The following is a 27,607-nucleotide window of genomic DNA, read 5'->3' as shown; positions in this document are numbered from 1 at the left end:
GGCTGCCACGTCTTGTGGGGATGTGGGTGTCAGGGTGCGCAGCGGGCTGAGGATGGCATCGGCTGTGTTTGAGGGCACCTCCCTGGTGAACATGTTCGTCAAGGATTGTTGGATAAACGGCATCAGGAGACTGATCATCAATCGGAAGGGGGACGAGGAGGAGTTCTTTGAGATCCGGACCGAGTGGTCTGATCGGAATATCCTCTATCTGCACCGGAGTTACTCGGACCTGGGCCGACTCTTCAAGAGGCTCCTGGAGTCCTTCCCCGAGGATCGGGGGGAGCTGTCCCAGTCCTCTCTGCTGGAAGGTCGGTCACTGCTGGAGGCCTCTGTTGTGTCCGGGAATGGGGGGCTACTACTAGAAGATAAGTTCTCTAACGCCATGGAGAACATGGGGGTCACTGCTAGCAGGGCTGATGTGTCTTGTAGATACAGGAGTAGTAAGAAATCTAACCTACTTATGATTCAGGACAAGAGCTCTGCTTGCTGTCAGTGAGGATGCCTTCTGGCTTATATCCAGAGTCTGACCACAGCCTAGCGCCCCTTATAGTAAGCATGTCAGCTTATATCTCTATATCTCTGCTTGCTGTCAGTGCAAGTCTGACCACATCATAGTGGCCCTACTAGGAAGCATGCCAGCTAATATCTCTGTTTGCTGTCAGTGCGGGTGTCTGGCTGTTACTGATAGCAAGTTGTGATCTGGAAAGTGATAAGGCCTGATAAATAACTTTTGTTAGAAAGTTACAAAACTTTCCATAAAGCTTGTTCAGCCATATTTGCTCAGTTTCATATAGTTCCTGTTATTGGCCGTATTTCTAAGAACTAGAACTTTACTGAGCCAAACTTTCTTCATCTTGGTGATCTATGGTTTTGGAGTTGTATACTGGCCACGGGTCTTCTTTATGGTCCGACAGAAGTTGCCGTAACATGGACAGTATTACATAAGCCACCATCAATATCAAGCATGATAAACCATTTGCAGACTTAGTAGTTAGACTTAGAGAGGTCTGGTTTACCCTTAAAGGTATTATGTTCCTTGTGTTTTCTTTATTAGACCAGTGACATAATAATAATTCCTATATTATATATCACCTACAGATTATGCAGCGCTGCACAGACCTTTCCAAATCAGTCCCCGTCCCCAATATGGCTCACAGTCTAATCAACCAGTATGTTTTGGAGTGTGGGAGGAAACCAATGCAAACATGGAGAGAACATACAAACTCTTTGCAGATGTGGAGCCTGGGACTTGATACCAGGTCCACAGCACTGCAAGGCTGAAATGCTAAGCCAGACAAAATACTGTACTATCCATACCTAGGAGACCATAATCTGAAAACAGATTATTCTTCACTATCCAGTAGATAAAACCATGGCATCTTGTAGGTCAACGATGAAAGTGGCTGGCACATTTACCCGGGCATTTGGCTACTTTTATTCTGACTAGGGCAACATTTTACATGCTTCCTAAACTTGAGGTTGGAAATTACTGAGAAGGACTGTAAATCTTCCGAGATCTTGGCATGTATGGCATCTTTAGCAGGCATACCGATTACTATCGACATGTACCTGCTGGGGCAGTAACTAGCCACTACATGTGACCTCTCATGACACGTGTGCCCACATTTAATAAATCTATATTAGAGTTATGAGCAGTAGAATTTTAATTGGCCATAGAGCATATCCTCCTGGATACTCATTGTAATGGAATGACAGTTGGCATCTCTCCATCATTCCCATGTGTTCTTACCCTTCCCATTGCAAGGAATGACTTGCTATAACACATGACTTCCTGTTTTCCAAGCAACTAAAAAGAGCAGTCAAGGCTATAGCTGGTGACAAACCTCCTAGTCAGTTTCTCTGACGTTTGCATAGACGTATCTCGCCAGCATGAAAAGACAAAATAAAAGGAAGTAGGAATTACACATAATAGACATCGGGTGCACAAAATACTCATATCTAAATAAGCCTTGTGCACCTCGGTTGTCCATGCAGTACGTAACCAAGTACTTCAAAATGCACATACAATCCAATAATTTGTCAAGAGTAAGTCCAAATCTGTTTTTTACAACTCCCCGCTTTTTTTTGGCACATCTGGATACATTAGGAGGCTCTTGCCACCTACATGTATATGACAGCCCGCAGCACAGTGTACAATGCTATGCCAGGCAGTGTGTTGCAAAATTTTAATCACAAAAGTTTGCATCCAGGAGCGACAGGAGCACCCTGCAACGGCCTGTTTTGCCACTGGCCGCTGGCGTGGAGATGGTGTGAAGGGGGAAATAATCACAATTACTGGCAGTTCAAGACATTTATGGCAAATACTGGAGTAAGAGCCCAGATAATTCCTCCCCTATGTTTGTGAGCCTATAGATAAAGACAAGATGGAGGTATGTGTGCATGTAGCCTATATTTTTGGAAAAAGTAGAGGATCTGTCAGTTCAGATTCTATGTTGATTTAGAACATGTGTTTGTTGAAAAAGCACTTTCTCAGCAAAGTTCAAAGCCAATATTTGCATTGTTACGTGTGGAAAAATGCCATGTCTGTTTCTCCAGGAACAGAGAGCTTAATAAAACTGGTATATAAAAGAAACTAAATATGTGAACTGCATTACATAGAAACAAGATAGATATGTGATAGAAATGTGAAGAAAATGTACCATTTGTGAACCAACTTTCAGAGTTCTATGGTACTTGTCACTTCCTCAGAAGGGAGGAATCTTCAATTGCTCCTTATACTATCTGATCAGAATGTCCCTTTATTAAACCTATTGCTTCTTTCTAGCTCTCCACTCACTACAATATTCTAGATCCTCACATGGAGGATCTTCTTTAGTGCAGGACAGCTCCATTTTCCATTCATCCTTTGTATTTGTTGGCCATCTGACCCATTACCAGCTCCATTATCCACATACAGTACATAGGATCCTGTAAGCTTGTTGAACTTTCAATTTAGGATATGGGGGCACATTTACTTACCCGTCCCATCGCGATCCCTGAGGTGTCCGACGAGGATTGTGATCTGCCGCGATTGTGCGTCCAATTTCCTGCATGTGTCGCTTCCCCGCTGAGGTCCGCTGGAGTTCACCTTCTTCTTCCCGGTGCATGTAAGTGCATGGCTTGAGAAACTTTTGACAATTTTGAATGTTAAATCCCGCGCGTTGTACAAACCCGTCGGATCGTCTGACGGCCTGCCAACACCCCCACTGATTTGTGACGCTTGAAAGCGATCACAATGCGACAAAAAGCCTTTCTAATTGCGGCGCAGACATTTGAGTCAATCTCAATGTATTTCTAATTATTTCTACAGCATGTGCATGTATATATGCATGTGCCATTAGATAAATGTACCAGTCACAAATACTTGTGTAACAAAGAAATGTTTCCCATGGTCTTTATTTACATACATGTAACTACTTTACAATACTAGTAATAACATTCCGCTCACATTCTCCTATTTTGTTCACAGTTGTTTTGGGCTTCAGATTTGTTTGCTTGTCTCCGTTTCTTTTTAACTTGACGTTACTAATTTGTGTTGTTCCTTTCCTATTGCCTTGAAAGAGATATTGTATACTTGGCAAGAAAGTTCCTCATGGTTGCCAGCTCCTGACAGAGAACCTCTGTTTGCACCCTGGAGCTTGCCTGGGGTTGCTCTTTACTCCTATCTTCAACTTTGGCTCCTCAGTCTTTCAGCCCTGAAAAGTATTCTTCCCATTCTACCCAAACAGATGTTTTATGGATATATTTATGGTGAAATAGTTACTAAACAGGAGAACACATTACAATGTATATGAGCTATAAAAGATTTGTGAAATGAACAAAAATGATATAGGACATACAGAACTGTACATTGGAGAACACATTGCAATGTTTGTTAGTTAAAACACATTTGGGGAATGAACAGGATTAGTATAATACATATTAACCCTTATAGACATTAATGGAACTGCTGGTAAACTGGAACAATGGATTAGAAAATAACAAGAAACCAGTGCCACCAGAATCACCGCTCTGCATATAGATTCTAGATAACAAAAGTACAAAGAGGAACTGGGGAAGCTGGTCCTTTTTGGTCCAATAGTGGGCAACTTGGCAGGCACAATTGAGCAATTTAGTAAATACCCCTATAGTAAGATTGAGTAAAATGTATTATATCTGATTGACAATGTCATGGTAGGTCACTGGTCATTAGGAAGATTGTAATAACAAGGACAGAAGACAGGGGAGCTTCAGTTAGGTGTTTGGAAACATAGGAATACAGAGTAGGGAGGATTTAAGAGGACTCTGTTATTTCTCTTGCCATGTTATATAACCATTCTGGAGCAGCATTTCTTTTATGTATAACATGACAGCTGAATGTTAGCAGTCAGGGATATGTACCTACAAAGACTGGCAATGCCCAATGAAAACTGCCAATTAGTGGGGGTAATGATCCAAGACGTCCTGATGATCTGATGATGATCCTGATGATGTCCTAGGTCAGCGGTGGCGAACCTATGGCACTGGTGCTAGAGGCGGCACTCTGAGCCCTCTCTGTGGGCACCCGGGCCATCGCCCCAGCATGAAGTTCACCAGACAGAACTCAAAGAATCTTCCTATAGAATCTTCCTACAGTGATAGGCGAATTTGCCCTCCTCCTTTCAACTGTGTTGGTGTCTTTAGGAGTCTGAACAATTGAAAGTTGTCAAAGAACAAGGAGAAATAAATTACTGCTTAAATTGCTGTGCTGGCACTTTGCAATAAATAAGTGGCTTTTGGTTGAAGTTTGGGCACTCAGGCTCTAAAAGGTTCGCCATCACTGCCCTAGGTGGACATGTCACTTCTTTAACTCAGAAACCAGAGAACTAGAAGAGCTCCACCATGTGGGCCACGATAAGCCCTGAAGTAGGACACATATCATGTTCTGTTTATATTGTGTTCGACTTGAACATCTATTGTGAAATTTCAGACAAAGTCACCAAATCCCCAAATCTGTCGCCCATAAGGCAGACTGCTAGCATTTATACAATATGATATGCAAAAGAAGCCAGATAGCACAAAATGAAACTGTCATATATTTTCCATAAAGAACCTGAGCAGGAGAAGTAATATTAGGATGTGTGGGTTATCAGATGCACTCAGTGGGCTAAATTCATGTCCGCTCTACAGGGCATCCTTACCTTTCCTGTCTGTGAGAAGTTTGAGTGGGTGCATATACCACTTCCCCATAAACCCTGATGATGTCATTTGGAGTTCTATAATATGGAAAAGAAGATGATGTCAGACATCAGGAACAAGGACTTTTTATGTCTAACTGTTTTCCCTCACAGTGGGGGAGATTTATCAAGTCTCTGAGGTAAATCTGTTCTAGTTGCCCATGGAAACCAGTCAGAGCTCAGCTTTAATTTTATAAACAGCTGTGCAAAAATGAAAGCTGAGCTCTGATTGGTTGCCATGGGCAACTACAACAGTTCTGCTTCCAGACACTTCTGATAAATTTCCACCTACAAAGTCTGCTGTTCCTTATTGTTAACAGGCTTCTTACTGGGCTCAGGACTGTCTCCACACTTTCACTAGTAATTGCATCCTTCATTCATTTACTTCATTGTAAACAGAAGAATTATTGAAAAATTTGCATACCTTTAATTTCTATATGGAACAGCTTCAGTATTTTTCAGGACGCGCTTGTTGAACTGTTGCTATAATCTATGATCTATTACAGGGCTGGATAAAAAACAACTGTGACTACTGCAGGAGGAGGAAGGGGTCTGTATTTTATCACTTTGTAAAATACCAAAGATACAAAGTATTAAAGGGGATATCTACCCTAACACTTTGTAAATATTGTCTCAAGTCTCTATTCTGTTTGGTGTTTATGCTTATAGGGCAGTAGGCAGTCTAAACATATAGAAAATCAGGAGAAACCTGACTTGACAACTTGACTTGAAACTTATGTGAACAAAGTGGTTGTCTAGGAATTATGCTCTATCCTCAAGGCCTTCAATAGTTGGGTGACACCATGCCCCCTGTGATCTGTTGTTCTGTGTTGAATGAAGGGCTTTTTAGTCAGAAATAGTTTTCTCCATGTTTTTGTGATTTGCTTTTGTATCACTGAGCAACTGCTGATAGCCTATCCTAAGCATAGGCCACAAATATGTTTTCACATCTAACACAGTACCAATACAGTGGGTGGGATTTATACAACTTCTGTTTTAGGCTAAGAATTTAACCTTTCCAATGCTTTCCAAAGCTTTAGTTACACCTCCTGCTCATCCCTCTGCAAAAACAATCATAAAACTGTGACAGAAACCATCTGAATTTATGGAATGAATATGCAGAAATTCTGGATTTCTGTTGATTATAAAGTTTTTCATCTCTTCCCTACCCACTTTATATAAACTGTACACGTTGCTTTTTTTTAAAAAAATCTGCTCATATCTGTACTATTAGAAGTAAAATTTATTGCCATTGCAGGATGTAGCTATTTCTTCTCAACACAGTGATGTAATCGTGATACCTTATGAAATGTGATTTCTTTTATTTGGAAGCGCGATGTACTTTCTGTCAGTGGAAATGCAGATGTACCATATTTAGTGTCAGTGAAGTTGTTTTGTATTCCTTTCAGCAAGCCCATGCATGATTTACAAAGCTGCGGGTCCGAGCCATTGCCAAATGTATGATAATTAAGCCTGCTTTATAACTTACTTCCAAGCTACTGAATAATTTACATGGAGTAATCTACTCTGACACAAAAGGATAGAGGGATGTTTTCACAAGAAATCAATATGTAAATACCTAAAAATTTCTAAGATTAAGAAAATTACTGGGGAGAAAAACATGTTTTTATTACAACTGCCAGTGGAAAATGTTTTTTTGTGAATGTTTATCCAGTCTTGTTTAAAGTGTACGTAACTCTTCAACAAAGTGTGCATAAATCAAGAGTGAAATATGTGTATATTAGGGATAACATATATGGATATTTATGACCATTATTTAGCTTGCATTCTGCTTTTTTTGGCAGTACTGACCTGTCCATCAATACCAGTTTTGCATAGGGGTTGAGACTAATCGTTATTATGTCTCTCATAGACTGCACAGTCAGTTCTCATGCTGGGGAAAATCTTTCCTGAAATCTCCCACCAGGAGGAAGTTAAAAGAAGGCTACCATACATATAGGATGTATATAGGCAACTTAAAGGGGTTTTACCAAGTTTGTATGTTATCCCTCTTTTAGGGGAAAATAATCTGATCTGTGTGCTAATGGGTATAGCAGAAGGACCAGCATGCGTCTTGGCGCACCATTCAATACTATGGGAGAATCGGAAATTGTTGATCAGAGCACTTGGCTATCTCCAGTATTCACATTCACTAAGTGAGTTCCAACCCACCTAGATCAATGAATGGACATTTAACCTGCCACACCATTCATTGGTCAGAACGAGACCCCGTTTTCTTGAATGTGGGGATCCCAGGATTTGTCCCTCACTGAACAGATTAGATAGATTGTTATCCCCTAACTTATGTATGGTGCATACAAACTTGGTGAAACCCATAAGGCTTAAATTTTACTTTTTGTTCAAGGTAGTAGCAATACAATGCACATTCTATTCACTATTTAATGTCCTCCAAAAGAAGAATCTTTCCATTGTCCGAATTTTCTTTCTGGCTGAAGTTTTTGTGTCTAGTAAATAATATACTTGGCTTGATAACCTATCTCTTTGTCATGTACAACAGTTTGCATTTAGGTTTGTTATAGTTGGATCTATGTTATAATGTCTCTATAACCTCTGTCTTTTAGGTCTGATCACAATTAAAGATTCTCATGAAATAGAGGCAAGACTTAATGAAGTGGAGAAACTGTTGAAGACTGTTATAAACATGCCTTGTAAAGTACGTATACCACAAATTAAAGGGAGGATACTATCTGAAAATGACCTACCAATGTGTACTTTAAATTTTGGGTGGAGACAGATGCCAAGCATTCAGTAGAATGTTCTATGTGCTAGCAAATCCTTGCTACAATTAGCAAACCAATAGTTGCTGGTCACACAAAGGCACATATAGGATAAATAGCATATCACATTTATCAGGATATATTTATACATCCAGGTTTTTGCATGCAGTCTTGATTCCAAACAAAGGGTTGGTTATAGACGACATATAAAGGACAAGGGCTACTCATCCCCCTTGTAATTAATCTACTGCCGATTAAGGCTGCATTCACATCTGACCATGGTAGGAATGATCAGACCCCGAACTAAAAAAACTAACTGAAAATTTGAATCACCTCCATTTCCCTAGAACTGATACAAAAATAAACAAATAAAGTCACATGTAAACATAAATCACAAATAAACATGTTAGGTATTGCTGCATCCTAAAAGTCCCAATCTATCAACGTATAAAACTGGTTATTTGTGGCGGTGAACTTTGTAACAGAAAATAGTGCCCAAATGTCCGAAAAACCCCACCTTTTGCCAGTTAGCAAAAGCAAAAAAATTAAATAAAAAGTGATCAAAAGGTCATACAGCCCCCAAAATAGTACAAATATAAACATCATAATTTCCCGCAAAAAATTATACCTTATAAAGGTCTGTAAGCCAAAGTATGAAAAAGGTATCAGCATAACAATTGGGCAAAATGAAGAAAATAATTTTTGCACAGAAGGTTTTAATTTTTAAAAATCTATTAAAAATATCTTAAAATCTGCATAAATTTGGTATCCCGATGATCATACCCACCCAAGGAACTGTAAAGTTACTGACAATAAATGTTTTAGCACATGTGGAGAACCTTTGACAACATTTCCAACTATGTATCATGCTGCTGGCTTCTTTCTAGCCTTATATACTGCCAGATATATCTATCAGTCCCACTTAAAAAATCATATTCAGCTTATCCTGAAGTGGGTGGCACTTCCTGGCTGTAACATCAGCTAAGGGCACTGAGGCCAGAGCACTGAGGTTATTCATATGAATAAGGACAGCATGTTTGTAATTGGCTGACCTGAAGTATATGATGATTCACATGCTTCTGACATTACTCAAGACCCTTTGCCAGACAACAAAAGCCTTTCACATGAATCAGGACAGCATGTTTGTAATTGGACGACCCGAAGCATGTGAAGAGTCACATGCTTGTGACATCACCCAAGGTGTGACATCACCCTATTTCCTTGCACTCCTATACTACTACCCCTCCCAACAAGCCTCCTCTCGTCTCCAGCTGTCCTGTATGGATTCTGATGGTTACCAGGAACCATTGTAAATGGAGATTAGCCTATGCCAGCAGCTAACCACATGCAGATAGCTAATTAGAGGAAATTAGAAAAATGCTTATTTTTGCTTAGTGCAGGGTTAGGCAAAAGTTTTAGACTTTGCAGGTGTTCTTTAAGTGGTTAAGCAATTTTCCATGCAGTTTAAACAGTAAAGACAAAATAACACTGGCAATGGACAATGACAATAGAGTTACACTGTTTATATCAAGACCTATAGGTTGTATTTAACTTTTTAAAAATCTATATCTATGGAATTGTGGGCAGCATGGGGGCTTATTGGTTAGCATTACAGCCTTACAGCACTGGGGACCTGGGTTCAAGTCCCAGGTTCAACATCTGCAAAGAGTTTGTGTGTTCTCTCCGTGTTTGCATGGTTTTTTCTCCAGTTCCATATAGGTTGATTAGATTTGAGCCCCATTGGCGACAGAGACCGATTTGGCAAGTTCTGTGTAGTGCTGCGTAATCTGTGTGCGCTATATAAATAAAGAAAGAATTATCTTTATTGTTATTATTATTAATTGTTTTGGCTACCTTCTCAGGACCATGATCTTCTCCCTAAAGCTTAGTACTATTTATATCTTTTCTGAATTGATCACGTGAAGAATACTCTGGGGGGATTCAGCACAACTCTGATGGGTCTGATGTATTCGTGTTTGTGCCAAAAAAGTTACATCTCAGTAATTTTGCCATTTTCACAGCAAATAAATGGTGCAAAAAGTGTACATGCATCTTTTTTGGAGCAAACTTAAGTACATCAGAACCATCAGAGTTGTGATAAATCCCCCATCTGTGCTTACTGCTAAAGCAGAATTACATGGTAACACACACTGAGGTTATATTCCATTGTCAATGTAATATTTATGACTTGTGCACTTCTCCTGTAGGTGGTTTTGTCCTGAATTGCTCTTGTGCTTGTATTATATATGTGTTTAAGTATCTACAACTTGGCAGAGATCTCACAGTATGATGTAGTTCAACAATGGTAATACGTAGCAGATGTGCATACATTCCACAGTCAAGACATTTACTATTTCAAGTTGTCTTTTTCTAAATGTTTATAGGCTTTTGTCTATTTTTCTTTCAGTATTCCAGGTCAGAGGTTGTCCTTACTTTCTTTGAGAGATCCCCATTGGACCAGGTATTGAAAAATGATAATGTTCACAAGATACAACCAAGCTTCCAAAACCCTATAAAAATCTCTGGTAAGGAACTCTGCAATGGTGATTGACAAATAGAGAGATAACAGATAACATAGCTGCTGAGGCGATTTAGCATTCCCTGTATACAACAGGTCATCTCATTACTTTTACTATACCTTGCACACTATGATGATACTAAGCTGTGTAAAGTACCGTAATTAATACTGAAGTCGATAGTTTAGCATTACAGAGGAATTTGTGGAAGCTTGAGGAGTAGGCAGAGAAATGGTTGATGAGGTTAATGTAGATAAATGTAAAGTTATGCATATGGGCCATGGAAACAAAAAGTTAATTATGTTCTAAACAGTCAATTACTTGGTAAAGCTGGGGCTGAAAAAGACTTGGGGGTATTGGTGGATGGTAAACTTAATTAAATGACCAGAGCCAGGCAGTTGCTAATAAAGCAAATAAAATTATGGGATGTATCAAGAGAGGAATAGATTCTCATGATAAAGACATAGTTCTGCCCTTATAAAAATCACTGGTCAAACCACACATGGATATTGTATATATCGAGTGGCATCGGGCCACCATTGCTGTCTATGGGGACGTAAATATATCCCCCAAGATGGCCGTGTAAATGCACCGTCAGAGCAGTGAGACTATGGAACTCTCTGCAGCAGGAGGTTGTTATGGTAGACTCTATGTACATGTTCAAGAGAGGCCTGGATGCCTTTCTGGAGAGAAGAAATATCACGGGTTATGTGGAAAAAACATTTATTTAATTCCTAAAGGTTGGACTTGATGGACTTGCATCTTTTTCCAGCCTTATATACTATGATACTATGATCTAAATTGGTTAATTTGGGGCAATTTCAATTTTAAGATGCTTTAGCTGTTCCTATATCTCGCTGTTACTTGCATAAGAAAACTGTGTTCACCAAACTTTGATATTTCACTACTAATACTCATTAAAGGGAACCTGCCATCAGAAATGTACCTAATTAACCATTACCAGTATGTTGTGAAGCAGATTAACACGTTCCAGATTATGTTTCTTTCATGCCTTAGTGTGGTGGCATCATTCAGAAAATTATCTTTAAAGTGAGCTGCAAATTCATTGTATAAAGTCATGGAGGAGGAGAGCTCAGCATTGAAGTCAAGCTCTCTTCACTACAGAATGAAGGAGACCTGGTTAGTGATATGTCTGGATGTAGGACCATCAATTACAGTGTAGATGCCATTCTGAAGTGAGGAAAGCTTGACTTCAGTGTTAAACTCTCCTCCTCCATGACTTTACACCACATGTCACTTCAAAGTTGATATTCTGGACAATGCCCTGCGCTGGGCCATTAAAAAGACATGATCTAAAGCAGGTGTCCCCAAGCTTTTTACATAGGGGGCCATTCACTGACCCCCTCAGACCGTTGGAGGGCTGGACTAAAGTATAAAAATAAATAGCGGTACATGTGAAAATTTCCGTATTACACTGGGGCCCCCCCCCCAATAAATTGTTTAATGTACTGCACCCCCTTGTAAAGATTTATATATTGGTCCAATTAATTTATTAATTGGGTTAATTTATTATTAAAAATACTGGAACCCCTTTCCATTAATTATTGAATATGCTGCCCTCCTCCCCATTAATTACTAGACTGCCCCTCATAATTATTTCCTATGCTGCCCCCACCATTAATTATATTCTATTCTGCCCCTCCACCATTAATTATTTCTTATGCTGCCCCTGATAATTAATTATTTCCTATACTGCCCCTCCACCATTATTTCCTATGCTGCCCCTTCACCATTAATTATTCCCTATGCTGCCCCCCACCATTAATTATTTTCTATAATGGCCCCATAATTAATGATTTCATATATTGCACCATGGCTTACATGGCTGACAGAGCGACAAGGGGTCCGTCGGAGGTACGTGGGACCCGATCAGACCCCTCATTTTCGTGATCTGTGATCAGCACTGAGACCCCCACTGATGAGCAAGTTAGGCCCTATCCCATGCATAGGGCCTAACTTTTCTTCATGGGAAAACCCTTTAAGCTTGCATGAAACACAGAACTTGTGGTGGCCCCATTTCACAGCTACCTGTTAATGGGACTCCAAGCATCATAGTTATATATGATACAAGGGTTATATATGGAGCACACATGCAGGATTACAGCCCCGTACGGATATTAGGGCACATTTACTAAGGGCTTTGCGCCAGTTTTCTGTTGTACTTTATACTTTCTCTTAGGTGTAAACAGCTTGCACAGGTATTTAAGAAGTGTCTGCACAATTGCGTCGCAAGTGACCAATTTGTGGTGCAGCTTCACTAGGAATCTTGCGACACAAATTAGGGGGCGTTCCGGTAGTCGAACCACGCAGGAACACAGTTCTGACAAGGATTTGTTTAATCTGCAACGTGTTATTATTTCTCTGGGATATGGGCAATGCAATTCAAAGATTCAACTTCCCAAGGCAGAAAAATTTTAGTGTTAAAACACAGCAGAAACCACTTTTTCGGGCAATTTTCTGCTTGGAATTGAAGCACAATGCCAGCAGTAGTTTGTTGCTGTCTCTCTGGCCTAAAACCAGTGGCACATAACACCTTGGTTTGTCTGTTAAAAATGGACTGTGTGCTGGCTTGATTTAACGGAAGGACCACTGTCCATAGAATGGGACGCCTTGCTTTATGGTGATATATGATGCACAGAGTCCTGTCCTCTGCATTGAAATGGGTCCAGTGCACGGGCAGTTTTCCACAGACAAACCCCAGTTGTTTGTTTACAAGCCTATAGCTGCAGGTGATTTAAAACTGGTGTACATGTCATTAAAAAGGTTCAAATCCGGGCTTTTACACGGTTTGTTGTGCGCCTAGTGTAGCGGTTTTTACGATGATACACAATGTGCCTGCCTTAACAAGTCTCCCCTGTAGAGTTTTATTGCTTTTATCTGTCCAAATTTTGCTAGTGTTGCTTAAGCCAAAGCACAGGAGTGCATTTGAAAATAATGGGAAATATAAAGGAAATACATACAATTTTCCATCACTGAATACATTTCTGCCTAAAAAAACTGCAAAATCTGCACCAAAAACTGTATGTGTATCTCCATCTCAAAGGCATGGTCCTGTGAAAATATATGTTCAACCTTTACATTTGAAAATAAAATAGTAAAGAGCAAAAGAAGCTTTTTACAGCATTAAATTTTAATCTCAGAATTCACAGTACATCATCTGGAACCCAAATCAGGTATGAAGGCTACACAGATATAAGGGTATAATGGAATAAAATGCACCTGTTCAATGTGTTCCACCACTCATGGTATTAATGAAAAGATGTGAATAGACCCGAAATACAGCTCAAAATACAGACATGGTTTTTTCTCATTAAAAAGTTGTACTACACTGCCACCTATAGGTGAAATCACTTACTATTGTCTTGAATTAATTAAGTTCCATTATTTAGTAATTAGAATTGTACAATACAATATTTAGAATGAGATCAGGCATTTTGAGGCTCTCAGTACTTCTCTGTAGGATTCGGCTGTGGATCTGCTGTAAAATGTTACAATTCGCATACAATTGATTAAAAACAGAATAAAGATCTGCTAGGAATTTAACAGTTCACAGCATGTCTGAAATTCAACGCAGACTTTTTTACTGCTACATTTTATACAGTTTGGCATATTTATGCCAGGGCGGATACATACTGCGGCTAATGAACGCATGGCATGAAGAACAGGGCAGTGTACCTTTACCACTAGATGGCTCTACAGATTCATTAATGATTATCTCTTCAACTGACTTCAACTTAGATCTGTTACATCAAAGATCCAGCCAAAGCATCCAGGGACGATCTATTACAGTTTAATAAGAATATAGGTCGGTAATAATATAAAACCTGTGAACTGTAACTTGACCATTATCAGCAGTAATAGTCTGGACCCCAGGTTATGTAAAAAGATAGGAAGAAACTCTGGACATCTTTTCTATGCTTTGACACTGACGTATGCTCGTCCCGCCTTATACAGCATTTCTATCTAATATCACATCATGATGAATTCACCTTTGCCTCCTCTGTCAAGTTCTGAAAAAATGTCTGCAGGTAATCCAAGATGTAAAGTAACCCCATCTGGACAGCAGCAACACCCACATACACTGTACAAGTTACATATCAGCAGATATAGATTTGACTTTAGTTTCTCTTGAAATGTTGCAGAGTGGCTACATGATAAGTTCAGAATCCAGTACTCCAGTAGCAATGAACTGGATTCTGATGCCGGAGGGTTGGATCTCAAGCTTTGTGTTACATAGGTCGATTTCCACTCCGTGATCAGAAGCAGTCACGTGTCACTTATTTGCTGCGCATCAAAAGTAATTTCCACTGTGGATTTTAGCACAATGTGTGTTTGGGATTGCTATAAGCTCCATACATTACTATGCTACCGTATTACGCCTCATTTTGAAGGCCGTTGTTGGGATGTAACTTGCAGCCGGATGGAAGTCCTCATAAAGGGCTAAGGCGATCCGATGGCGGCACCGTACAGTACACAGCGAAAAGAGAGAACATGCTATATCTTTCTCCATTTCTAAAGCAGTGCGGCACTATTTCCTCTGGAGAGCGGAGAGGTGAGTAGTGCTCATACCTACTTCTCTCCAGCATGCCAACAGGTGTGTTCCCGGGCTATGGCCGGGCCAGCAAACATTAATGTTAAAGCACCGTTACACTGTGTATTTGAGACAGATCTGAATATAACACATAATGGGGGGAATTTTTTAAGACTGGTGTTGTAAACATCCGTTTTCAAAATTCCCCCGGCATCCCGGCTCTGGCCTCTAAGCAGATAGTATGGCCAGCTCTGACCTGCCAGAGGTTTCTGCTGTAGTATCCGCTGGTTTTTAGGCAGAGACTATAGTAAATAGGGCGGCCTGGGGAATTCACACCCTGCCTGCTCACCACCCTGGACCAGAAGCAACGAAATATAAGTTGTTTGTTATTTTTCGGGTGCATAAAAAAATAATAATAATAAATCTGATCCTGGACAACCCCTTTAATCATAGCCAGTTAGCCAATGGTGAAATTACTTCACCATTCTGCAATTTTCATCAGGTTCAACTGCTTTGATATAATAAAGTAGTAACGGCATATGCACAATTACTTGAATACAGCTTTAAATATACAAATTAAATATACACATAAAATTGCTAAGGTGGCACGTGGTCCTTTTGCCACCTTAGATTCATAGGGTATGTTTAACATATTGTTCCAAATTGACATGGAGTAAGCTTACAGCCTTCTGACTGTACCTTCTGCTTGATGTTGAAATGGATTCGTATTTGCAATCTTATAATAAACCTGCCTGAGCTCTTTCAGCGTATCTACTTTCTTCATTGTGATGATTTAGCAATTTTGAATATATACTTATTTAGAAATTGCTTTGTGTCTGAGTGCTTTAAAATGACTCCTATTTTCCAACACAGGTAATAGAAAGACAATTTTAATGTGCCTGTTATAAATGAGAAGCCAACTGGAAAAAGAACATGTGGGTAGATTCCATTTCTCTGCGGCGAGAACAGAGTGCCGCAAAAGATAGAGCAGGTCCTGTATCTGCCCGTATTGCAGTGCAGCCTGATGGCTCCCTATGCATATGGGAGGTGTGACGTCCCGGGTGTGTCATGGGCTTCGCCCAGGTTCCGGGTGTGCATGAGGCTGTAGATTTATATATTTTTTTTACTTCAGTGGAGAAAGTAACACACTAGAAAAAAATTTACCTATACATTTGTAACTGGTTCTGGATTGGAGCTGTTATCTTTTACTATCTATATAGGTTTTTAATGCCTGGTAGCTGTACAACAAGCTTCCAGGTCAACAGCCATCTATCCATTGTGAATATAACTTATGTCTCGTACATATGACTAGAACACAATGGGGATTTATGACGACTGGGCGCATCGTACACCAGTCTTGATACTCCCTGCCCTGGTATATTAGCTGTCACCGGCCCACTCCATGCCTCTTCCCCGCCCACTTGACTTGGGATGAAATGTCACAATTCCGGGCTATGCTACTGTTTTCACAGGTAACACAACAGTGACATTCACCTCTCTCCTGTGTGCGTTGGGGGGGTTGGACTTATTGGCCACAGTGGTCATGTAACCGCTAACACTTCTGGCCAGGCTGCCTGTTTATATACCAAGCCATATTCACTATAACAGGGAAACTGACTTCCATACAAAATGAAAAAGGTAGGCACACATAAAATGGCGCGAAAATATCATAAATTTAGATGCTCACAAGGAATAGTACTCCAGGAATGGGGCACATTTACTAAGGGCTTTGCGCCGCATTTCTGACAGACTTTTAAGTGAAAACGGCTTTTACAGGTATTTAAGTGTCTGTGCCACTATTGTGTTGCATGTGACCCTTTTGTGGTGCGGCTGCACCAGCCTCCATGCAACACAAATAAGGGGGGGTTCCGGCACTCGGTACGACTGTACCGACTTGGTATTTAACATGCAAATTGTGTCGCATGCCCTGTGTTAAAGGTGCACCACCTCATGTTTTTTGTAATGTGTGTGTAATTGTGGGGGGTAGGATATAAGGTAATTTACCAATATAAATATATTTCAATGTTCTGCTCTGCTTTCTTGATGTGTAAAAAAAGCCTCCTGTCTTTTACCTCATGTGCCAGACATTCCTGTCCATAATATGGCTGCAGATGGAGGGTCAGGTGATCTCCAACTGTTCATTACCAATTGTTCTCCCAGGACCTTATGATAGTATTTATTAAGTCAAGCTAAAGGTCCTAGAAGGCCAAACGCTTATGGACGTTTAGGAACAGGAATGTCTCTACTTTACAAATCATGAGAGCACTGCATAACTTTTAACAGGAGGTAAAGTGGCCAACCCCTTTAAAAATGGGCTATAGTAAATGTAATCATGGATGTATTTGATAGTGGTGTCTTTTTACATTGTGGACTGTGGGAGTCACTTTCTATGCAGATTAATATATAAAGGCTGCTGAAAAAAGTTTACATTAAAAAATTAGTCAGGACAGGTATGAAAATTTAAAGGAATAATAAAAATAATAAAGATGTAAAACAAAATTATTTTCTTATTATTTTCTTTCAGAAATCATGCGTTCCAATGGCTTTTGTTTAGCAAACACAGAAACTATAGTCATTGACCACAGCCTTCCACATGTGAAAGATCCGGACTTGGATGTAGACTCGACAGATCATTTGTGAGTATGCCACATACTGTTAATAGCAATAATACATATTCATATGTTTGCCTTCCAGCCAAGGTATCTCTTACGAGAGCACCAGTCTGAATTCTCAGTAGTGACCTTACCTCGGCATGTCCACTCATTGTACCGCATAGGAAGTCCTTCTAGCATATTAATTCCAACAATAAGTAGTTCATGTTGTTTAATATATGGGCTGTTCGCATCTATCAAATCTGTATGGAGGTTTCCCTGACTAGGCTTCTCAGGGGAGGGAAGGGTTAGCAATAAGATGTAACATGCTCCATCCCATATTCTCACCATTGGCTTGGTGAGAATACATGAATGTGTGTCCATCCTGAGTGGGCATGTATATTTGGAGTGCCAAGTGAAATAGTAAAAGTTATATGAGCAGCTATAGAAGGAATAAGATTATTACCAGCCAATTTCTTCACAAACAAAACAGATGAAATTGTTGAGATGAGACAGCTCAACCTCACTTAGCTACAATTTTAGTCAGGGAACATAAATAACTGGTAATTACCTATTTTCATTAACAGATGAGGGTCTTCAGATCTGTATACCAGATCATGTTACATGAGAACGTTAGGGGAAAACCACAATCAATATAGTATCCTTGTGTACATACACATAGTTGCTCTTGGGATTAGTAGATATGTTTTTAGGATACATAATTTATGTTTTTTGCACGATAAGTGTTTTAAATCTGATTTAACACACTCAATACTTGATATAGCCACAGCCAATCTGGTTCAGAAGCCAACATTAAACATGTGGCAGACAGGGGAAGATTACCATAGAAGCTAGACGCACTCGCTGTATAAGTGATTCGTGTCTGGAAGCATTCATGATAGACTCTCTCATCACTTTGAGCTGGGAAATGTAGCAATACCAGCTTAATATTATTCCTTACACCTGCCGGTTGTCTGATTACAATGTAGCAAATTGATTGGTGTAATTACTTTCAGCAGGGTGCTGGGTGGTGATGCTACAGGGTTATGTGCTGCTCACAGCAGTACTCGTGCCAGCGGTGCTGGATCAACAACAGGTCATCTCGCCGATGCTCTCAGGACATTCTTTAAATGTTATCTGACTCCTTGACATCATACTGAGAATTTTGGCAAGTGAACTTGAGTTGTGATACTTCAACAGAGAAATGTGTTTACATGGCCACTTGATCTTGTTGCTATTGTAAGTGCCAGCATACCTAAAACATGCAACCCGATTACACATTTTGGCAAAGCAATACCTATATTAGTTTGTGATTGCTCATAAAGTATAGTAATATATACTTTACAATAATTTCTATTTTATATAAGCCATTACTGATTTATACAGCATATTGTGTGAAATTGTTAAAATTGTTCATATCATAACTATACATGATGCTTGGAATCCCATCCTTCCCACTGTGGTCAGTCCTTGAAATCTGGACTGACCTTGGTCATATGCCCGTGACCTAAAGAAAAACTGCTTAAGTGCTATGAACCCTTTATTCAGAGGTTCAGGGGGAACCTTCATTCTCCTACACGAGTCACAAAATGATAGCACATCTTAGTAAATCATTACTTTCTTAAACGTCTGCTCACTTTTCATCATTTTTGAGACGGGGCAAATGCAAATGTAATGTTTTCTCAGGGACAAAGAGAGCTACAGTGTACATAGTTTTATCATGCCAACAGCTGTTTGTGTGGACTGTGCAGCATCACTCATCTTTGTATCTTTGAAAGCGTACCGCCTGCACATGAACAAGCAAAAAATTGGCCACGAATAACGGACATTAAAGGGAACCTGTCACCAGGGACCTCATTTTTACTAAAGACAGGTTGCAGAAACCCATTACAGCTGCATTGAAAATTTGCCTTTCTGCTTTCTCTAAGCATTTGCATCAAAAATAATTGTGTATTATGTAAATATAATGTAAAAGTGTGATATAACTTACCCTGACAGAATCCTGTGACATGTGACTTGTCTGTGCTGCTAACTCCTCAGCTCTTAGCCCTTCACAGAGCTCACAGCCTGGTGAGGTGACATCATTGGTGGAGGGAGGAGTTGTACAGGAGCACAAAGGTGGGGGCTGAGAGCTGAGCAGTCTGCAGCACATGTTGTTTTTGAAATGCATCCAAACTAAAGCCTTACTTCTAGGATCACACAGAGGATTCTGTCAGGGTACAAGATAAGTTATAACAAATAGTAATGCAAATGCAGAAAGGGATATTTGCAATGTAGCTGTAATGGGCTTCTGTAACCTGTCCTTAGTGAAAATTAGGTCCCTGGTCATAGGTTGCCTTCAATGTTCCTTTTCCATGGAGCATTTGTTTGTCATTTTGGCTTCCTTTTTTGATCCCTTTGCATTGATCCGTCAAACAGTATAGCATTCAGTGCAGCCGTGAGCTGCAAAAATACAAAAAGCACACAGCCAATGTTCACTGTTAGGCTGCGTTCACATCTGCTCTAGATTTTTATATTTTAGCAACGGAAAAATGTAAATCCCTATGTGTTAAATGATAGAAACAAAAGATCCCAAGAGACTATCACCTACAAAAATAAAGTGTGTCAGGTATCGGTTATGTTGCTACTCTAAAAAGTTGGGTCTGCCACACAGATGTGTAACCCACACTCACAATCTTCCTTTATTTCTTTATCACGTTTTCAGCATGAAATCTTCAACTTTTTCTAGTAGTAAACTTCAACTTCCATACAGCAAGTCAGAGCTAGTGTTAAATGGGACAGAGAACTGAAGACAAGAACCTAACAGTGTTACAGAAAGACAAATTTCTGTATAGGGTATCAGTATTCATATTTTTCATTTTATAACTATGGAAGGTCTTATTCTAACATAGAAAGTGCACAGACAGTTTGATGGATACGGGCCACACTCTGAGGCATGGTAAAGTTTGGAATAGAATCTGGTTAAGCCTGTTATTTTAAAGTGCTGATTGCTGACCCATGACGTGCCTCAAATAGAGCTTAAAAGGCTTATCCTAAGCATATTTGGTCAATATATATTTACCTGTTTAACAAATAGAGTAAGCTACCGGGCATAGACTGTTTCTGATGGTGTTCACTGCCATACATCTTCCCCTGTTATGCCCAATTCACATCTCTGCGGCTGAACACACAGAAAAGTCTTTCCAGCAACTATTAAGAGGTAAGGTATAATGGAAAGACTCACCTGGTTTTGGCCCACGATAACTGATGCATATACCTGAAGACGTGAACTTACAATAAGAGTTCCCTAGTGGCAGATGTTTCAGATTCATTTTTCACTGGGAATACATAATACAACATAGGACGTCAATTGTGTTCAGCATGGGATAGGCTTTCTATAGGGCACAAGATGTCTCAAAAGTTTGAAACCATGATCGTACACATGTCGGAAGAACATGTCACTATTGGACATACTGGCCAATCACTTAAAATGTAAGAGGATTTCTTGACCTCGCCCGAAAACCATTGATGTTTCAATAATTTTATTTTTTTACCCTAGAGCTTTAAGTTTCCACAAGAGGTGTCAGGCAGCACCTTTCTCTACTCTCCTCATACAGAGCGTGTGAACACAAGGCTAATTTGAGCAGGGCTACGGAGTTGGAGTCCATTTTGGTGCAGTCAGAGTTGTGATAAAATAGACTCCAACTCCACAAACATAAATCAAATTATTAAAATTATGATATTTCCTTTAAATGTCTAAGGATTTAGTCCAGGAGTGAACAATATTTACTGTATTGGTCCAAGGGTCACATTGTCATACTGCCCAACTTTAAGGGGCCGCATCATTAATCAGAACCCTAGATGCACCAAAAACCACAGTACAGCACAAAATGCCACCACAGACATTATAAATTTCACAATACAGCAATAAATACTACTCCAGAAACTCCCAAATACTTCATTCAGAGCAGAGAATAAAAGTGAAACCCAGAGCAGACAATAATGATACTAGAGGCCCCGTAGCAGACTAACAATAACAGTGAAATTCAGTTTAACTCGACCAGCAGCGCAGAACTATATCTGGTAAAGCCACGCCCATTTTTTCTGCGATTATTTTCAGGAGCTAACTCCTGCATACCAGGCTCTGCAGCAGCTTTTACTCGTATTATTTACCTTTGTAATAGGGTTTGTTTCTGCTTAAGGTATATAGGTTGCTAGTTCACTTGGAACCCTGCAACCCCCATACCCTCAAACCCCCGTGGAGCGCAGTGTATAAATCCTATTTAAACTAACAATACTGGAGACCCCAGAGCATAAAACTACTAATACTGGAGACTCCCAGAGAAGACAAATACTGAGGATTCCATAGCAGACAATAATACTGGAGCCCCCCAGAGCATAAAACTACTAATACTGGAGACCCCCAGTATTAGTAAACATCATAAACATACATATATACACATACAACATATGCACACATACACACCATTAACATACAAAGACATGCAAGCATATACACAGACCTACATTTATACACACATAAACATGTGTATGTACTCATTGTCAGGTAGTTTTCTTATTTAGTGGGGTATCAGAGGCCACAGACATGATTTCCTGGAGCCCAAGAGCTGCTGACCACAAGGGGGAATAGACGACAGGAAGTAGAGATTAGAGAATCCTAGTCCAGCCATTTTGCAGTTTCAACTGGCAAACCCCTACAACCAGATCTTCAATTCAATTTACCCATTGCACCCTTGTCAGGAATGGTCAGAATGATCATACATCATTGTTAGTTCTACAGCAGCTCTTTGCAGGTGCTGCTGACCACTAATGATTCTTCTACCTACATAAGTGATATGATCATTTATCACACATGCAGTTTGTCAACTGATCTGAGGCAATGATCATACATGAATGTGAATCTTCCAATCATTAGTCCATGTCACAGAGTCTTTATCCTCATATTCATATAAGTCATAACATTACAAAATTTGTTGGATTAGAAATACAGTTCAGATTCATGCTTGGCAGCAGTCCTATTACTGGGCAAATATAATTCAGCATAATAAAAATAAACCTATACAAAGCTTTCTCAAGTACCAGTGACGGGATCTTCACAATTTGACATGGTGGAATATTAGAATCTAATCTTATCTGCCCAGGCAACCTCAGCTTTGTTCAGATTCCTTCTTTGATCCCAAGCTCTTTATCTGCGGACGTGTTTAGAAATATCTTAGCAAGCTTCAGCTGTAAATGTCAAAGTGGTTTGCAAGATATTGCAGAGCATTGATTGCCTTGCTGGCTACAAATTTTGTATGTGAGAAATATGGATAGTTATATTCAATTATTATTCATGCAGGGAGACTAAAGTTTAGGAACCAGAGATGGAACCAGATTTACGTATAGAAATTGTAATGTAATGCTACGACAGATGTTCCTAAGGAGGAATTCAGTTTTGTAATAGGGTTAATGTACAGGCCTAAGGTATACCCACATACAGTGGCAAACAGATCCATGTTACATTCATGTAAATGCCCATGTTGAAGCACTTTATTCTTTTTTAGAAGTTTGTCTGCGAGAGAATAACGTAATGGGGCACATTTACTAAGGGTCGGGCGGCAGTTTTCTGCCTGATTTTGCAAGTTCTTTCTGGTGCAAACGGCTTTTTTTGTAGGGTCTGCACCACATGTGTGGCTTGACCACGCTATGCTTCTTGCGACACAAATTTCTGCACTGAAGGGGGCGTTCCGGTGCTCATTTGGTCCGTCCGCCAGATCTAACATGCAAAGTCCAACAGAAATGCGTTGCGGGCCCTATGTTAAAAGGTGCACCAAAAAGTAAGAGGTGCACTCTGTCGGGGCAGTGCAGGAAGCACCAGATTCACGAAGAGCAGGGGCCAGAAATTCCTGACTCTGGTGCACTCTGCGCTATACACAGGCAAACTGCAAATAGTGCAGTTTGCTCTGTTCTTAGTAAATGTGCCCCAATGTGTAAAATTATTCCTATGAATAAATAAAAAACTTTCTTTGTCTATATATATTTGGGGATGCCATGCAATTTAACAGGGCAGTCATCTATGGGGAAAGGTGGCACTGACAATCACTCACAATGAACACTCTCTGCACCCATTCATTGGTACAAATTTTGTGCCTCCAATGTTCATTGACCTTTGGTACTTATTTACTTGCTAGAACTTAGTGATAATCTCTGTAAAGCACTAAATAATATGTTGCTGTTATAAATAAATAATAAATAAGTGGAAAGGAAGTAAAGGAAAGTAGAAAATGATTTTACATTTGAAGAATGAAATGCATTGATTATCTGCAGTAAAATAACAGACTCTATGACAAATCTGGAATCTGTTGCATGACTGATCATTCACAGTGTGTGAATTCTATTACTAAGAGAAATCAAGACAAAAAGTACTCCAAGTAAAGCATTATAACTGTATAAAACAAAAAAATTCAAGCTCACATTACCAATGCCCTAGCTCCACTACTCAGCATTAGTCACTGTGATATCCACATTAAAGGGGTTGGCAAACAAAAACTTTATCAGGGTAAATATGGGTAACTCTATTTGGATCTTGTACTTACCCTGTTAAAGTTTCTCATAACACTTTGTAAATTTCAAACCATACCACCCAAGAAACAGTAGTGCCCCCCTCCTGTGACCTCCACTGTATAATGTATCTTTACATGAGACCCCACCCTCTTTCTGTAGCCTCCACTCATAATACACTGTTTTTGTAAATCCCCCTTGTGATACCTCCTAGTGTAATGCCCCCTCGGGAAACTTATAAAGCTTCCCCCCAATGTTTCCCACCTACGTATAATGCTGTTTTATGCTGTTATCTAAAAAAAACGGTGCCAGCGCTGAGCATACCCGAGCAAGTGCTCTGGGCTGCTGGGGGTGGGGGGGGGGGGACCTTATAAGGCTGTACATAATGATGCCATAGGAGGTGAGTAGGGCTTTATATAAAATAAACCATTAGGGGGCTTTTGGGTATGAAAAACTAGGGAATACTTTATAGAACAGGAGACAGGAAGAGTTTTAGTTTCTGAATTTTTAATGTCATGTCAGCTCACTGCAAAGGGGCCCACTGATGCGCTGTCGCCCAGGGGCCTGCTGAAACTTGAAGCTGACCCTGGGATGTGCTACCTTTCTCCCTGCTGAGAAAAAATACTCTTCTTGACCTTTATGATGAGTATTTTTAGCTGTAATGGAGCATGGAATCTGTATTTATATGGATGACATGTAGACATACATAATGATAAATTGTTAATATGTTGGCAGGTAATTATTATAGAACTGTCTTCCATGTTTACAGTGTGAAAAATTACATGGTTTCTTGAACTTTTTCAACAACAGTAAAGAAAAAAAAAACCCTGCCTAATAACACTAAATGTTATATACACATGTGATATTTGAGGTAAAGTATCCTATGTGGTAACTTTAAGAAAAGCAAAATATTAGTAGACCACAATCCACCAATTTTCTCCTGCAGCCATCAATGGCAATCTCAGTGCATATGTTACAGAAGGGGTGTGTTGAGGGAAACAAATACAGGTCCCTTTCAATGGTGTGCTGAGTGACAAAGAAGAAAACTGGGAATATCCAATAGAGTTTGTGGCCTGAGCCTCTTTACTTAAAGATAATGCTCCTTACGCGCTGCTTATTATTGGCTCCAAGTAATGAACTTTGTGATTGAAAATGTCCGTCAACTTGCTGTAGGTGTTTTTAGAGGCAGATACGGGATGAAAAATACCAGGGCTTTATTTATGTCTTAATTCACAACACATTTTACGGCTCAAAGATACAAGAGATTGAAGCTTAAGAAAATTGAAGCTACTCAAAGCCGATCTGTGTTCCTTCTGAGAAGGGAATAGTCTCATGCATAGTATAAGCTTATTGTGACCACTGCTACTGCCTGTCCTCGCGGATCTCCTGACCTCTGAGCTGATCACAACAGCAGGATAGCACCTGAAATTTGCAGTATTCGGGATAGTTTGAAGTTCTAGACAGTATTAGTGAAAATGTCCCACAGCCTTAATAGATAATACTTCAAGAGAAAAAGAGTTTAAATAAAGATCTAGTAGTAAAGTATTATAAAGAGATCTCCTATAAGTAATCACATCAAACCTCTGACAAGTAGGTCATATGGACCCTTCTTCTTGTGATTGTTCTCATGACAACCTCTATGAAGACAAATGTAGACATCTGATATTTTTAACACAACCCACATGGATTCTTTGTAGTTATATACACATAGTTCTATATTTATTCCCTGTCTCACAGGAGATGTGAAAATAGGGTTTTCCTGTAACAAAAACAGTGTGTTTCCAAGTCAGGGGAAAGGACTGATCACAGTTCTTTGATTTTTTTAAAGATGAATTTACATGAAAGTAGAAAATATTGCTAAATATGCAAACATAATTGACAGGAAACTGCAAACAGGAAGAAAAATCCATACTTAATATACAGTGTGTTATATCAATTCTGCAGAAATAGGAAGAACCCCTAAATGTTGCAATGAAGCATTCCTGAGATCTATGTTAACGTACCATTGTGTGTGTTGTTAGTAGCAGGAGGACTATAGCTGGACTTGATTCACTTGAGAGTCTCCTAGTACCGCTGAGCCGAGAGAACTATTCCACAGCTCCGCCTCTCTCCTCTGAGTGACTGCTGCAGCAGGCGACTGGTTGGATTCAGTAACAGTAGTTACTCATAGCAAAGAATTGGGATCTCACAGCACTGTAGTTTGAGGGCACTCCCCCCACTGCTCCAAGTCCTGCTACAAAACCGAGAATATAAATGTATTTTTTACATTTTTGCTGCTACTAACAGCACACACAGAGCCAGCATTATCTTGTAGGGGTTTTCTAAGCAGGGAATCTGTGTCCTAAAAGGGCCTACAGAAAGGGGTTGTCTTGTTTAGACCTGTAATTTACAAAAAGAAAACTTTAAGATAAGGGTGCAATGTTAAAATACAGTACAGTTGTGTACCCTGAAATTAAAAACTCCTGAGTACCCTGTGTATTAGTGACCAGGTCTTTGACTAAAATTTTCCACTCTTGTTCCAGTCTGATTTTCTTCTCCATTTGTCCTTTCTTATAGATTTGGTAATGGAACAGATTTTTCTCCAGAGGCTGAAGATACTGATGACCCAACGACTTATGTTACAAATTTGTCCTACTACCATCTGGTTCCATTTGAAACAGACATTTTAGACTGAAGCTATCAAGAACCTGCAAGGATTTATTTAACGTGAAGGTGATTCTCTTTGAGTGCTGCTATCCCTGTGGCCTTTTACAAACTCTGAATGCACTGCTCTTGGCAAATAGCACACATATCTCAGCAATGGAAACCACTGCATATTGCCTTAATGTGAACAGGAGGTGAAAGAACCTTGCTTGGTCTTAATACCCACATAACAATACTCACCAAGCCTTTTGATGCATGAACATAGGTTTTCCTAGTATAGCGCATGTTCATCATTTCCATCCCGTTCCCTTGGTGCAAGAACAAGGAAAGAGACACCAGCAAAAATGTATTTGTGCTATTTCCATTAAATCCAAACCACTGAAGAAAACCGAGGCCTTCAAAGCACAAATAGGACAATATGATGACCACATGAGTAGAGTAATATGAGAACATTTTGCTAGAAATGTGCTAGAATGTATGAGGCAATACTTGTATGTGTACAAGGGGCACAATGAAGACCATGCAAAAGGATTGTGATGGTTGATTTTGTATGTAGAGATTATACCAAACGTATGTGAGATGGGAACAAGCATCACATTCCAGTGATCCATGTACAACATTTTATTACCTTGACTGGTATCGGGATGGATTTACCTGTGATGACAGATAGCAAGTAAAGCAAACACATTTTTCTCAGCTCTGTGTACCCACAGCAAGCACATCCTAATGTAAATAAAAGTAAATTATTGAAAATGATAATTCTTTTATACAATACATTTAAAATCTATTTTATTGAAATGGAATATTACTCACAATAAATATATTTAATATC

General features: G+C 39.6%; 1 protein-coding gene across 1 annotated transcript; it reads left to right on the top strand.

Moving 5' to 3' along the window:
- The first annotated feature begins 52 nt into the window (after window positions 1-52).
- Window positions 53-27,607, top strand: PXDC1 (PX domain containing 1). The gene is made up of 5 exons (XM_072152500.1): window positions 53-308; window positions 7,778-7,869; window positions 10,341-10,458; window positions 17,526-17,637; window positions 26,689-27,607. Exons 1-5 carry the CDS (start codon window positions 53-55, stop codon window positions 26,804-26,806), a joined length of 696 nt encoding a protein of 231 aa, XP_072008601.1. The 3' UTR covers window positions 26,807-27,607.

Source organism: Engystomops pustulosus, chromosome 5, assembly GCF_040894005.1.
Source record: "Engystomops pustulosus chromosome 5, aEngPut4.maternal, whole genome shotgun sequence".
In the NCBI taxonomy this organism is placed as follows: Eukaryota; Metazoa; Chordata; class Amphibia; order Anura; family Leptodactylidae; genus Engystomops; species Engystomops pustulosus.
This window is presented reverse-complemented; position numbering and strand designations above follow the sequence as displayed.